General features: G+C 39.8%; 1 protein-coding gene across 50 annotated transcripts in view; it reads right to left on the bottom strand.

The window, feature by feature from the left end:
- Positions 1–14,579, bottom strand: part of LOC114659860 (mucin-19-like) — an 83,761-nt gene that overhangs the window by 30,504 nt on the left and 38,678 nt on the right. For all 50 annotated transcript variants that reach the window (XM_051920842.1, XM_051920883.1, XM_051920997.1 and 47 more), the window contains exons 28-29: positions 10,515–10,754; positions 10,138–10,294 (exon numbers count right to left, since the gene is read on the bottom strand). In XM_051920842.1, the coding sequence (XP_051776802.1) occupies positions 10,138–10,294; positions 10,515–10,754 (397 nt within the window). The remainder of the gene's footprint in view (positions 1–10,137; positions 10,295–10,514; positions 10,755–14,579) is intronic.

Raw genomic sequence — 14,579 nt, 5'->3', positions numbered from 1 at the left:
TACCAAATGGAATATAAGAGAGGCTTGCAGTGCATGATGCACTCCAAATGTTAACTCTGAGGTCTAGGTTAGTTACTTTCAACCTGTCTTATATGGGTAACACAGCTAGTTTTTTTTTCATAACCTAATTACAGTAGCTATTTTGTTATCCTTTAATATTGGAGCAGTTCCATCAGTAGTAGCTCATTTAACACAAGTGAATATGCAAACACATTCTCTCTCAATGTACAACAAACTAGTCAATGGAAAACACAAAAGCATCGTTGCAGGACTGTGACAAGGTTGCAGAGAAGTGGCCAGCCTTGACTCCTGTGTAGCTTTAAAATGTGAGTGGAGTGGCAACAGCGGCACACATTGAGGAGCATTTCCTTCATTTCTTTGACATTAATTTAAAACACATTTCTTATGGCTGCAGTGGGCTGGCGCCCTGCCTGGGATTTGTTCCTGCCTTGCGCCCTGTGCTGTCTGAGATTGGCTCCAGCAGTCCCCCGTGACCCTGTGTTAGGATATAGCGGGTTGGATACGGGCTGACTGACATTTCTTATGACAGTATGGCATGTCATCATACAGGTTACTAGTAACAGTGTGCTGTCTGGCGCACATTACGTCAGAGGACGCAAGATGATTTTAATGCCAGGTGGAAATATGATCTTTCTTAAATTATAAACGGATATAATCTATACGATCTATATACAGTACTATATGAAACTAATGTTAAAGGTGGTCTTTGAGAAAACTGGCAGTCATTGTGCACTGTGTGTAACATACAGTATTGTAGTGACTTCTTTGTGATTTAGAAAGTGTGGTTAGCCAAGAAAAGAACAGTTTATCAAGTTGGGATGTTCAAAATGGGAGAGAACTAAGGATGCTGGAAGGAGAGAAGTAAGGATGGTGCAGGAAAGAAAGAAATAACTATGTACAGTTTGCCCCATTGTTCTGGTCATGCTGCTGTTGTCAGTTACCCTTAATGGGACCATTTGACATTGTGGCCAGTATCATGTCTCTTTCTCAGCTATGCTGCAAGAACACCAGCTTCAGCTTTATTATCAATAAAGAGAGATGCTGCTTACTCCTCTGCTTCTCTCTATGTCTTAACCCCCTGGCAAAGTAACATCCACGTTCGAACTCTAGTATTTGATGTCTTCATGCCCCCCACCCATCTATCCTGTTTGCATAGCTAAGCTGTAAAGTTAGTGTTGTCTGTCTCATAGATCTGTCTCAGTGCTACGCTTTTCATGGTCAGTGGGGTGTGTGCTCAATAGCCAAGCTGATACAATATCTTGGATATTGATGAAGTGGTCCTCTTGAAAAAGACAGATTTGACACTGCAGCTGTAGCTTAATTTAAATATTGATTTGAATATTTTGCTACTATTTTATCATTATTATCAGCCACTTTGCAGCCTCTCCCCAAGAGTTTACTTAGGTGCCCTAGTGAGCTGTAGCCTCTCAACCCCACCACCACCCAGACCCAAGCAAACCTGGTATATCTCTAGACTGGAGCATCCACCCTAGAGCTCCAAGTAGTTGGAGTAAATGTATTGGACTCTACTCTGCATTATTTCAGTCATATAACCCTGCCACAACCCTAATTTTAACTATATTGTAACTGGTCAGTAGTAACTGCAGACTGGGGCTGCAGCGTGGCAGCTCTGGGATGTAGAGATATCTACTTGCCCCATGTTAAGAACTAGTGCCCTAGGGCAAATTAGGTCAACTGATATACCAGCTTCCTAGAGGAGGCCTCATTTATAAAACTTTGTATTGATTCAAGCATAATATATGTGCATACCTAAAAAAGAGAAAAATGCATATGACCAAAAAAAAAGATTTATTAAACCTGTCATACGTGCATTTCTATGCCATTTACCTTTATATATCACAGTCACCTTGTTAATGTGCCTCAAATGCCACCCCTGAAACAATGCTACAACTTAATTGGTCCTAATGTATTGAGAAAATGCCACCTGAATTCAATATCATCTGGCTGTGCTCCGCAACTAAGTAACCAATAAGCCAGCCACCATGTACAGTACCATCACATTTATCAAAGCTACTTTGCCTCAAAATAAATTAATCACGAGCTGACCCTGGCCACTGAGCCATGACTTTTGTTAGTCTCCTCTTAGCATCACAGAGGACTTGTGCATTCATGGAATATACAATTTTAAAAAGCAGATTATTTTAAGCATTCTAATTAGGTGCCAGTCAATTAATGGTTTCCAGCACAGCGGGCATGACAGAATAAAACTCCACGAAGAAAAAAGAGGCACATTTATAAATGAGGCCCTGGAAGAGGATTGGTCACTGCCTGGCAGTAACACTAAGAAGTTTATCAAGATGCCAGAAAATTCAAACAAATCAGTAGCAGTAAACAAAGTCGAAGAGACTTCTCAGCAAAGGAGAAGAAATGCCACATCTGGCAAAAATGGAGACAGTAAGGCCATTCAGGTTGTCAGTATGCATATTATTTGCATAAATGATCTAGTTCTGAAGAATATTGGACAAATCATGAAGGAACAAGATATGAAACAAAGTGATCAGAGAAATTCAAAAAGAAAGAAACATTAATAGTTAAGATGAGAGACAGAAAGAATGCTTGTATGGTTTGCACATGTGACAAGGATTGAAGGGAAAGTGACCTCCAGCATTATACAGTCAGGCAGAAAGGTGCAGAATTTGAAGACAACAGAAGGAAAAAGAATGGCCAGTGTAAAAGAATACTTGGAGTGTCATGGATTGGATTGAGAACTGCTTTTGACATGATAAGGGATCAAGGGCAATTTATGTATCTTGCTTAAATCTCATTGTCAGTGTTAGATAATGACTGAGAACAAGAGATTCTTTCTTTAAATTTGCTAATGTGAAAACATAAAATAATGTAATTGAACAAAATGTATGTGTGTACAGAAAATAGGACAGAATGATGAAACTTGTTTGTGTTTTGCGTACGTGACAAAAAGCATGTATACTTTCTGGAAGTTTTCTTTTGATGATGTGTGTGACAAGAAAATATACCTTTAGGGTAATGACTTTACAAAAATTGGAAAAATACAATGAGTCAGGACGCTATTTTTATTGCTTACGTGGTCAACGATCAGGAGATTAGAAAGGTATAAAAGAGCAAGGACATCTGCGCTCGAGGCAGATGAAGCGCGGTGTCCTAGGACTGTGTTTCTCTGACATTTTACCCTTGTCTGGTATGTATCAATAAAAGGTTTTGACTAATTTTAATTTTCTTCTCTGTCTTCAGTCACAAAAAGTGTCCACAGTTTTTGGCGCCCGGACGTGGGGCAAGAGACGGCCGGTCGACTCCTCCAGCGAGACCATTTCAGTGATCCGTCTTACCAGCGGACTGCCGTCAACTTGAGTACTCCGGCAGCAGAGCATGCAGCTCCGGCAAAAGTTAGGACTGCCCTGTCCTGAAACAGTTCTTGCGTGAGGAGTCCCTGGTCTCCTCTTTGCTACATCCACGGTGACTGAACGGATTTCCAGACAGAGCTTGCACACTTCCAGGCTGGGGTAAGCACCGGGGGATTTCCGAACATTTTTTATTTTCTAAATAACAGGAGGGCGAGTTTCCTGTTGACCGTCTAGTCATACTCATATCTCAACGGGTTGCTTAAGGTGATGGAGACTTGACCCAAGCAGTTTGACGCATACGAAAGGTCTGACGAAAGGATACTGGCCTCACCCATATCCTAGACTCGGCTGGACGTATTGATGTAGTATTCTGCTGAACCGAATCGGACACGAAGTCACCTGAGCTGGAATCCGGGGATGTGAGCGGACAGGCTAACGGGACGAGTAACGGGGTGGTATGGAAATATAAACCGAAAAGAGCACAGATTGCAGGATTGCTGTTAGGAACGGAATGATACGTAGCGCTATGGAAGATATGTAGCGCTATGGAAAAATAAATAAATCTACATACGGAATAAGCAACAATACCGTGTTCTCCTGGGAACTGGAACAGGACCGATAGTTAGGTGTCTCCCCTTGGAACTAAAGAAGGGAACAGTAAGGGAATAGTGAGTGGCACACTTAATACCTCGCTGATTCATACCCACAAGGGATTAGGCGAATCAGTATATAGTTGGAAAATTAAATACAGGACCCGGGAGGGCAAGGGAACATAATGGGAACTTATAACAGTAAGCCTGTTAATCGCCGCACAGGGGGATCAAAATCATTAATGCTGGAAGAATTATTTTCGGAGGATCAACAGACGCCCCGTAAAAATGGGTCTCCTAGAAAATTTATAGAAAAGAAGACAGGTTTAGATTTCAAGAAGGCATGTAAGAAATGGAATAGACAGAGTGGTGGGCGTTGGCCGATAGAGGGGACAGGAGATGTAAGTGAAATACAGGAAACTAGGAAGATCCTGTGTAGGAATAAGCAGGGTTGTTATAATAGTGGACCGTATCGAATGGATATGATCGATAGAAATTTAGAAGCAGTACCCCCTTTATCCTATTATTTTTTTCCCCTCCTCAGAACCAACCTCAGGCACCTCTATTATCCCCTCCTCTATCCCCCATTCCGACTGCCCCCCCCCTGCACTACAACTAGCAGAAGTTTCCCCTGATGATTCCCCAGGCACAGATCACTATGACCCCTCAACCCATCGTGATGACCCACCCTGTACTAGACAAACCCCCGTCTCCAAATGCACTCGAAGTCAAACCTCCACTCACAAACCAGCTCCAATTTTTTTTTCTCTTCTGATCCTTCACCTTCACTTACTTGCCCTTTATGTCGTGAATGCACTTCCAGATCCAAAGGAAGTAGGAGGACTAAAATTTGTTGAACAACTTGATCAGTTAGATAGCATGTATAAGCCTAATGCTGCTGAATGGACCCAGGTACTTCGTCGAAAGCTTGGGACCACATGGGCCACTGTTAGCAGGGGTGTCCGCAATGACGTTCCATGGGTATGGAACCCAGCTTTAACTCGAGGACAGGGGATAGGTGGAGAAGGCGAATTTAACCCACAATGGGAGGCGTTGAGACAAAATATTGCAGAAAAATATAAAAAAGGAACGGACTGGTCCCTTATTTCTGCTGCAAAACAAAAGAGAGACGAGACGGTTGATGAATGGGCACATAGGATTCAAGACCTTATGGCTAATCACTCGGGCTTGGGAAATGCTGATGACCGCACCCGAGCTGCAGTTCCACCTTTTGTTTCCGGTTTGCGCTTTGATATACAAAACAAGGTCCGCACTTCCTGTATTGAGTGGGAAAGTGCCACGTTTGATGAAGTCAAACGACATGCTGAACATGCCGAAAAACAAACTAAGCAGAAGGAATCGGACTCTCATGCCAAATTATTGGCAGCACAGATGAACTATTATACCAGGAATACTCCTGACCAAGGTCGAGGATATGGCTTTAGAGGAAGGGGACGAGGACGAGGAAGAGGACGAGGTGGTTTTAGAGCTCCTCCTGTTGACCACACTAAGAATCCTTTTATTCCCTCTCCCTTTAATCCCAATGTTAATTCCTACTCTTGCTACGCTTGTGGTGAAACTGGACATTTTCGTCGGGAGTGCCCTCACAGACAGCAACAGCCCCCACCTCCCCTTATTCCACCTGTTTTCTCTGACACCCCTGACCAACAATACTGGCCATAGGAAAACGCTGGGACCTCCAGCCACTCTTTTCAACTACCTTTGCTCACCCATAATTCAGAGACTGATCCTTTACTAACATTGTTCGTTGATGGCACTGAGACTGTTTTCTTAATCGACACTGGTGCCACTTGATCTACCCTCTTGCTGGCAAAGGTCCCTGCCTCAAACGAAACTGTTACTGTGCTTACTGCTTCTGGACAACCTCACCTTCTTCAAGTATCAAAACCTCTACAAGTCCAGTCACGTCCTGGCGGACATACCTTGTTCAACCCCAAAAGTTGTTGTGTCAAATTACCCCTTACCCCAAACCCTCTTTTGCAGCATGGACTTTAGATATTTCCCCACACACCATTCTCCTCAAAGCCCTACACTCTTTTTCCCCTTGTCTTTTTCCCAATTTACAGGCCCCTGACATTTTACACTGTACTGCCCAATACTTCCCTATAGAAGTAGACACCACCTGGCTAGAATCTTTCCTTACTTCTGGTATTTGCCCCGAAACCCTTCACATCTCCTGTGTTTTTATTTCATCCACAAAGGCAGCTGCTTCTGTTCATCTTACATGCTCACAGCACATATATTATCTTGGCGGCATAGTGCCTCATATTTCCTTAGCTAAATCACACACTGTTAAATGGGGGAAAATAGGACCATGGGTGGAAAAATGCCTTGAAAGAACAGACTGGTTACAAGTTACTCCAGGTATTTTTGATACTCCTGACCGTTTAAGGATAGCCCATTGTGAGCCTCTGGTGATCCACCCGAAATCCTCCTTCCACCCGCACCGTGCCCAATATCCTTTGTCTCCCGAAGCAGAGGCTGGCATCTTCGCCGTACATCCCGATCTTGTCAAACGCGGTACCGCCGTTGGACATGGACCGTCATGCCTCAAGGATACAGAGAAGCCCTTTGTGTTTATGGTTAAGCTCTTGCCCAAAATTTAGACGGCGTTTGGCCGGAAGTAGTACATTGATACAGTATGTAGATGGAAATGATATGTAGCGCTATGGAAGAAAATTGTACAATAGATACTCAGAAATTGTTGCTGTTTCTGGAGGAAAAATGGCCATAAAGTTTCTAAAGTTAAGCTGCAGCTAATCAAAACAACTGTAAAATATCTAGGTCATGACATTATGTATGGAACAAGAGCTCTCTCTAGCGATCGCATTACAGCCATCCAAAATCTTCCTAGACCGGTCACAAAACAACAGGTTATGTCTGTTTTAGGTATTCTGGGCTACTGCAGACAGTGGGTTCTAAATTTTACTGAAAGAGCACAGCCGTTGCAACAATTGGCTAATACTCCTGGCATCCTCCTTTTGGCCAGGTCCAATGGAATGAACTGGCTGAGAAGGCTCTCTGTACCCTCAAAACTGCTCTTCTATCTGCGCCCGCGCTAGGTTTGCCTGATCATTCTCGTCCATTCACTTTGTTCGTGGACGAAAAGCAGGGATTTATGAATGCAGTACTGACTGACGCAACAACATGGAGATAAACAAAGACCGGTGACTTATTTTTCTAAAAAACTGGATCCAGTGGCCGCAGCACTTCCTCCGTGTCTTCGTGCTGTGGCTGCAACAACAGAAGCTGTTTTAGCAAGCACGGATGTAGTTCTCATGAGCCCCCTAACAGTTAAAGTGCCTTACGCTGTACATTCTATCCTAGTACAAGCCAAAACTTCACATCTCAACTAGTTACGCAGTGGTCCAAGGGGACCGCCTGCTGGAAGCAAATCGAATTTCATCAAGCTTAAGTGCACAAACAGCTGAACTCGTAGCACTCACTCGAGCATGTCAGCTGTCCGAAGGGAAGATCGTAACAATTTATACAGATTCCAGGTATGCTTTTGGAGTCTGCCATGATCATGGAGCACTATGGAAACTAAGGGGATTTAAGACCAGTACTGGCAAACCCATCCAACATCAGAAATTGATCGAATCCCTTTTAGAAGCTATAACCAAACCATCGAAGCTAGCGATTGTTAAATGTCAAGCTCACACAGGAAAACAGGATCCTGTTAGCAAAGGGAATGAATTAGCTGACCACTTTGCTAAAGAGGCTGCATATAATAACACACCAATTTCTTTATTCCAACAGAGAAATGACCAGGACCCTGATAATCAAATTATTTCTTTACAGAGTGCAGCCACGGATATCGAAAGGAGAAAATGGTCCAAAGAAGGGTCCCTCTCTGATGGAGTCTGGACTCATAAACACACTAACAAACCTTTTCTCCCAAAAGCCTCTTTCCCAGGAATGGCAAAAATCGCCCATGGCCTCGATCACGCAGGAAGAGATGCCATGGTTCGAGATGTTGAAAAACATTGGGAAGCTGTAGGTTTCTCTACATATGCAGAGCAATTTGCAGATGCTGTGCAATATGTCAAAAGTTTAATGTGGGAAAAGGTACCCAGGTAAGTCCCGCCGTTACCCCTAATCCAATGGGTCCGTTTGAACACCTCCAAATGGATTTCATTGAACTAACCCCGTCTAAAGGGTACCGATATTGTCTTGTGATTGTCGATGTGTTCTCCCGATGGGTAGAGGCTTTCCCTTCAAAACACAACGATGCCAAAACAGTAGCTAAAGCACTAATTAAAGAGATTATTATAAATGAATTAACCACCTGGCTCCAAATTAATGTGCACCATTATTGTAAATACCATCCCCAAAGCGGAGGCATCGTAGAACGATGCAATGGCACTTTAAAAGCTAAACTCGCAAAAATTTGTGAACAAACTAATTTATCATGGCCGGATGCACTACCCTTAGCTTTAATGGGACTAAGGGTACGGACACACCGACAACTGGGACTATCGCCGTTTGAGATTCTGACCGGACGTCCCATGCCCATTGGCATGGTTGTAGGAAATGTGAATTTGCATACTGTGGACAATGATCTTCTCTCTAGTCTTGCAGGTTTGCGAACCTCGTTGAAGGAAATCCACCAGCAGGTTAATCAAGCCTGGAGGACCAGCCCCCTTTCCTTTGATTTACCAATTCCCTTGGGCACCTGGATCCTGGTTCGAGATACTCGGAGGAAACACTGGCATCAGCCTAGGTGGAGAGGACCATTCCAAATTCTTCTATCCACACCACACGCCGTGAAAGTTGAAGGACTGCCTGCCTGGATTCACGCCTCACATTGCAAGAGATGGCACCCTTGATTGCTGTGCTACTATGCTTTTCTTTTCCCTTGTCTACTGCCCTGGTCACCTTGACTTTCCCGTTAGGAATTACCACATCAGTGCAGTTTGATTTCTGCTCTATTATCAACTGTGGGAACCAACAACGTTTCCTTAACTTCACCAAAGACGCTATTGAAGGCATACATGAACAGCTTGATCGTACTTCTCTGATGACTTGGCAAAATCGTCTAGCCTTGGACATGTTACTTGCGGAAAAGGGAGGTGTCTGTGCTATGTTTGGTGATGCTTGTTGTACATATATTCCAAATAATACCGCGCCAGATGGATCAATAACTCGTGCATTGGCAGGCCTCACTGCTCTCTCTAAAGAACTTTCCACTAATTCTGGCATTACAAATCCCTGGGATCAGTGGTTTGCATCCTCCTTCGGATCCTGGGGAAAATGGATAAGATCTGTTTTCATTTCTTTGGTTGTGACATTTTGCCTCCTCCTCCTGGTTGGTTGTTGTATTATCCCTTTGTTTCGCTATATAATATCTAAGTACTTTACCGCCTCTATGGAAAGGGCATATATGCTACATGAGGAGCGCATGTCTCGTATAGCTTCTTCCATTTTCTTCCCCCTTTCCCCTTCATCAACCATTTCAAGATAGAATTATATTGCCCACATCATTTTGTTCAAAAAGGGAGGAGTGTGAAAACATAAAATAATGTAATTGAACAAAATGTATGTGTGTACAGAAAATAGGACAGAATGATGAAACTTGTTTGTGTTTTGCGTACGTGACAAAAAGCATGTATACTTTCTGGAAGTTTTCTTTTGATGATGTGTGTGACAAGAAAATATACCTTTAGGGTAATGACTTTACAAAAATTGGAAAAATACAATGAGTCAGGACGCTATTTTTATTGCTTACGTGGTCAACGATCAGGAGATTAGAAATGTATAAAAGAGCAAGGACATCTGCGCTCGAGGCAGATGAAGCGCGGTGTCCTAGGACTGTGTTTCTCTGACATTTTACCCTTGTCTGGTATGTATCAATAAAAGGTTTTGACTAATTTTAATTTTCTTCTCTGTCTTCAGTCACAAAAAGTGTCCACACTAACAACAGTAAAGATGGTCCAATACATACTACATACGAAAGGGGCTATTTCATATAATAATCTCAAATGTCCTGTTTGCTAAATTAACCCCAAAGTTGAGCCAACACAGTTGCTCATGTAGTTTGTGTATGTTTAAAGCATCTTGATTTATTCAGAATGAAAGAATTGCTTCAAATTTAAGTACTCATATACTCATTAATAGACCGATTATTATTGATGCAGTAAAATTACTTATTTTTAAATACATACGGCATAGATCTGGAGTTCTCCATTTAATACAGACTTCTGCTTCATTGCAAGCTTCAGCATATGCAGCAACAGCAGTGCAAAAACCTAGAAATCTTCCTTCCATTTCACAGACACAAGACTCTTGTACACACACATCATAGTAAGGCTGAGGATCCACCTAAATTCCATAAAATATTATATGGATATATTATTTGAATATTTTTATACTATTTTAAGTTCAAATTTTAAAATATATTAAAATAAGTATTACTTAGTCAGTTGTAAAATGTTACCAAATGAAATTATATAAAAGGTAATTATATAAAATACAATATTCTTAATATATCTGATACCCGAACCTATGTTAATAATTGTTATATTATGCAAAATACTGTTACCTTGCTGTGACATGATTGAAAGACTGTATCTTTAATGATGCTGCACCTCCTCTGTGCCCATGCTGAACAGTACCAGTGTTTCTCACAGGGGAAGGACTGGTTTACAATGTTGCCACAGCTGGGGTCAAATTTCCAGCTGTTTCCAAATTCAACTACATTTGTCACCAGAGATTTTCCTCTTGTCTCAAAGTCATTCGTAGGATCTGAATCGAAGTTTCCACAGAGCCCACAAACTTGACCCTATGATACATTATGCAAAAAAAATTATATTGTTGCAAAAAATATTCTTTTTCCTTATAAAATTAATAAGGTGTAAACAAATTTATACCATATTTGTATTTTAATGTAAGATTTAAATAATGGTATATTTACCATATTATTATACCATATTAATGGTATAATATTTCATTCTGACTTAACATTTTCAGTCATAACAAGTATTGTTAAATAACTTCATCAAGAACAACTTTCGTGTCCTAAAATGTTACTAGTGTAATTATACTAATATAATTTTTTATACTTTTTAAATTAGCACTTATTTATGAAGATAATTCAGAAACAGTATTTTAATTTAGAAAACATTATGTAAGAATTTTGAAAAAGTAAAAAAAAGTTAATAAAGATATTATTAGATATTTTTCCATTCACTTCTATCATTTACAACTCAAGGAAAAATAAAGAAAAACAATTTTTGACAAACATATCTGTAAGAGCTAATCTTAGAAAGTAATGTTAAAGTTAAATTTGTGTAAGTGTTTGTATAATTTAATAACAGGGTATCAGTTTCTTATAGCTACCTAGAATATGGTATAGTCTTTTACCTCCTGTAAGTTAACAAGAAATAGAACTTTTCTTTGCTTTATCTGTACATGGAGTGTTAATTAAGCCAGGTAGGAAATAGTCTTACTGCTAGCATGGACTGTTAGATATGTTTGCAAATAGCAGATTGGCATACAGTTTTCTGAGCATTTTGAAATGAGCATTTAAAGTACAACTGTATGATCAAAGTTAGAGAAACATAAACAAGATAAATAAGCCTTAAACAGAACTTTCTTAAACAAGACCTTTTCTTTAATATCTATTTTTTCTCTATTTCTGTGTGAATTGTTTTGCCTTGAATTTTTGCTAAAACTTTTAAAAACGAAGATATTTGGTCTGTGGAATTATTTGTAACATGTGTCATGCTATTGGTTGCATCATCCTATGAAGCAAACTAAAAGCTTCAGAACTATGGTAATTTGGAACAAATGCAGCTACAATATCAAGTGGTGAACATGATTCCACTTAAAATATATGTAAGGTTCAAACTACAGTTTTAATTTGTTCGCTCAAATAAAATTCTAAATAAAAAATTACCATGAAAGCTACATTTTGAATATTGGAAATCATCTTCTCCTTTCGCTTCTAATTCTGTACATAATAAGCTGCCACCTCATAGAATATGCTGCTTAGAATGAGTGTTGTCTACAGGGCTAAAAGAAATTCACCATATCATGGTGTGATATCAAATAAATTATGCAGCAAATGATTGAAATATTGGGCATATACATGTACAGTATATTGTTATCAACACCAGAATTTAAGTTTATAGTATCACAGTAAAAATGTGTGTTCAGTGTATTTCTTCAAACAGGCAGTAACATAAACACCTGTAGCTATTGAGTGTTGAACTATGCACGTATTTCATTTAAATTCACCGTTCACTATATTTAAGTGGAAGTATGCATATTTGATGTTATTATATTAACTTTTTATGACATCTCTTTAAAGTATACATTCAGAAGAAGATGACCATTATTAAAATTTTAGATTATTTAATCTATCAATTAATATATGGTACATTTTGTAGTTTGGGGAAAAAGTGGTATCCAGTTACTCACTTTTTGGATCACCAGGGCCCAGAGCTTATCTCAGCAGCATATCACACAATACAGAAGGAACTGGTGACACAGCAAGTTTTTGATGTACATATGAAGTTAAAGCTCCCCCTGGTGGATATTCCTGTTATTATATTTACATGTTGGAAGCAATTCCTTCTGACTGGAGCAGATTCTAATTGTATTCCTTTCTTGCTTTGTATACAGTATTTTTTTTCATGAATTGATTCATTAATTAGATTCATTTTACATTCTATTTGTAAAATAGAAAACAAAATAAATGTAGGAGGTGTCATTTTTCCTACTGTACATGTCTTTAATGTAATTTTATTTTTGTTTGTATGTGCAGTCGGTAGCGTTGCCTCTTTCTGTATGCAGCATTCTGGGTTCAAATCCTTCACCCAGTCTCAGTCAGTGTGTGTTTTTCTCCAGATACTGCAGCTTTGCTCCCATGTGCCAAAGATGTGTGAGTGTTAAGTCAAATGACTACTGGTTTGCCCTTGTGTAAGTGTGTGCTTGAGATGGCCCTTCTATGGACTGGTTGTAGTGGGTTTTGTACCCAATTCTGTAGGAATCTTACCCCACCACTACTATATTGTTATTTATCCTCATCATGCTACTAGAGTTGAAGGAAAAATTCAGCTCTTATGATGCATAGTAATCTCACTATCACTGCTAAACCAATAGGTTTTCTTTTCCTTCAGTTCTAAATTACCTCCATGTGGCATATATAAAGAAAGGCTTGCTGCATTCCAATTAAAAATTAACAAACCCAGTTCTATAATTTCTGTATTAACTCCAGAACAAAGAAATGGGGAATTAACAGCTTGTTTAATTAAGTTAAAAATCCAATTATAAGCAGAGGTTGGTTGGAACAAAAATCTGACCTAGTAAACTTATTGATAAAACTCACTTTGGGAAAGTTTTCCCTATTCTTATTATAGAGGACACAGATTCTGGCTAAAAGATTTGCCTAAAATGAGATTTATAGAACAGGGTAGTGGAGTGGTGCAGAGGTTAAAGCTGCTACCACAAAGATTAAGTGTCCTGTGTTCGAGTCCCATGCCCAGTTGCTTTTGGGCATTTGTAATTTTGTGCATGTCAGTGTGGTCTATGATGCATTGGTGCCTAATCCAGAACTAATTCCTGCCTTGCACTTCCTTCCTTCCTTCCTTCCTCCTACTAAAATAAGCTATAGTCACCAAGGCCTGGCAATGAACCATGCATGTTTGACAATGTTATGTAGTGTTAAAGCTTAAAAATAAAAAAAAATACAGAATTTAAAATATCAGGATTTCAGATTAACTGATGATTTACAGGGTATCGATTATTACCAGATCTAAAGATTGTTGAACAACCTATTGCTACCGTTTTACCTCTTTCTGCTTTCTGTGTCTAATGTTCTGCCTGATCCTGACCAAAAACACACTTTTAGGATTCTATACTGACCCATCCTATCTTTCACCCAAACTCAAATCTTTCTTTTTGCACCAAAACCTTAGTCTTACACCACTTGCAAACAACTAAATCAGGGTCTCATTGGCAGCCGTCTACTTTTAATTTTATTTCAGCAACTACCGCATTGCTTAGACAACTGTTACATGTACAGCGAACAGCCTCCTCCTAACTGCTGGTGCTGGATGTTTCTCCTGCACTTCTTATCTTCAGTAATGCCTGTTATTCCTGCTCATAACATTGTATGAGTGTACCTTAAGAAATATGCTTTTTTGCAGCCCCTCTCCTGCAGCATTACTCAAGGTTCTACTTCAGTTTCAATATCTATGTACTTCTATTAGACTACCTGATTCAAAAGCACACCATTATGCACTTGTTCAATATGAAGGACATCCAGGTCTCCTTATTTATATATTAGATATTTTGTAGACAAGTTCACAACAAGCCTAATTTCTTACAACTGAAAACAAAAACAGAACTGCTTCTAGAAAAATCTCCTGTGAATTGAACAAATTCAATTCCCTTCATTACAACCTGTCTCTTGACTGTCACCAGTTTTGGAGATATTCTCGACAACACTGTGATTTTAAAAAAAAATTTGTAGCTCCTAAGACTTCATTCCACCACTTACAGAAAGTGCAAGCGTGTGACTCTTCCTTTCCTCTTCTGATACATAAATACTTTGACACACTTTCCTCACCATTCAGGGAATTACTGCTGCTGATGTCAATGA

Source organism: Erpetoichthys calabaricus, chromosome 1 (assembly GCF_900747795.2).
Source record: "Erpetoichthys calabaricus chromosome 1, fErpCal1.3, whole genome shotgun sequence".
Lineage (NCBI taxonomy): Eukaryota > Metazoa > Chordata > Cladistia > Polypteriformes > Polypteridae > Erpetoichthys > Erpetoichthys calabaricus.
This window is presented reverse-complemented; position numbering and strand designations above follow the sequence as displayed.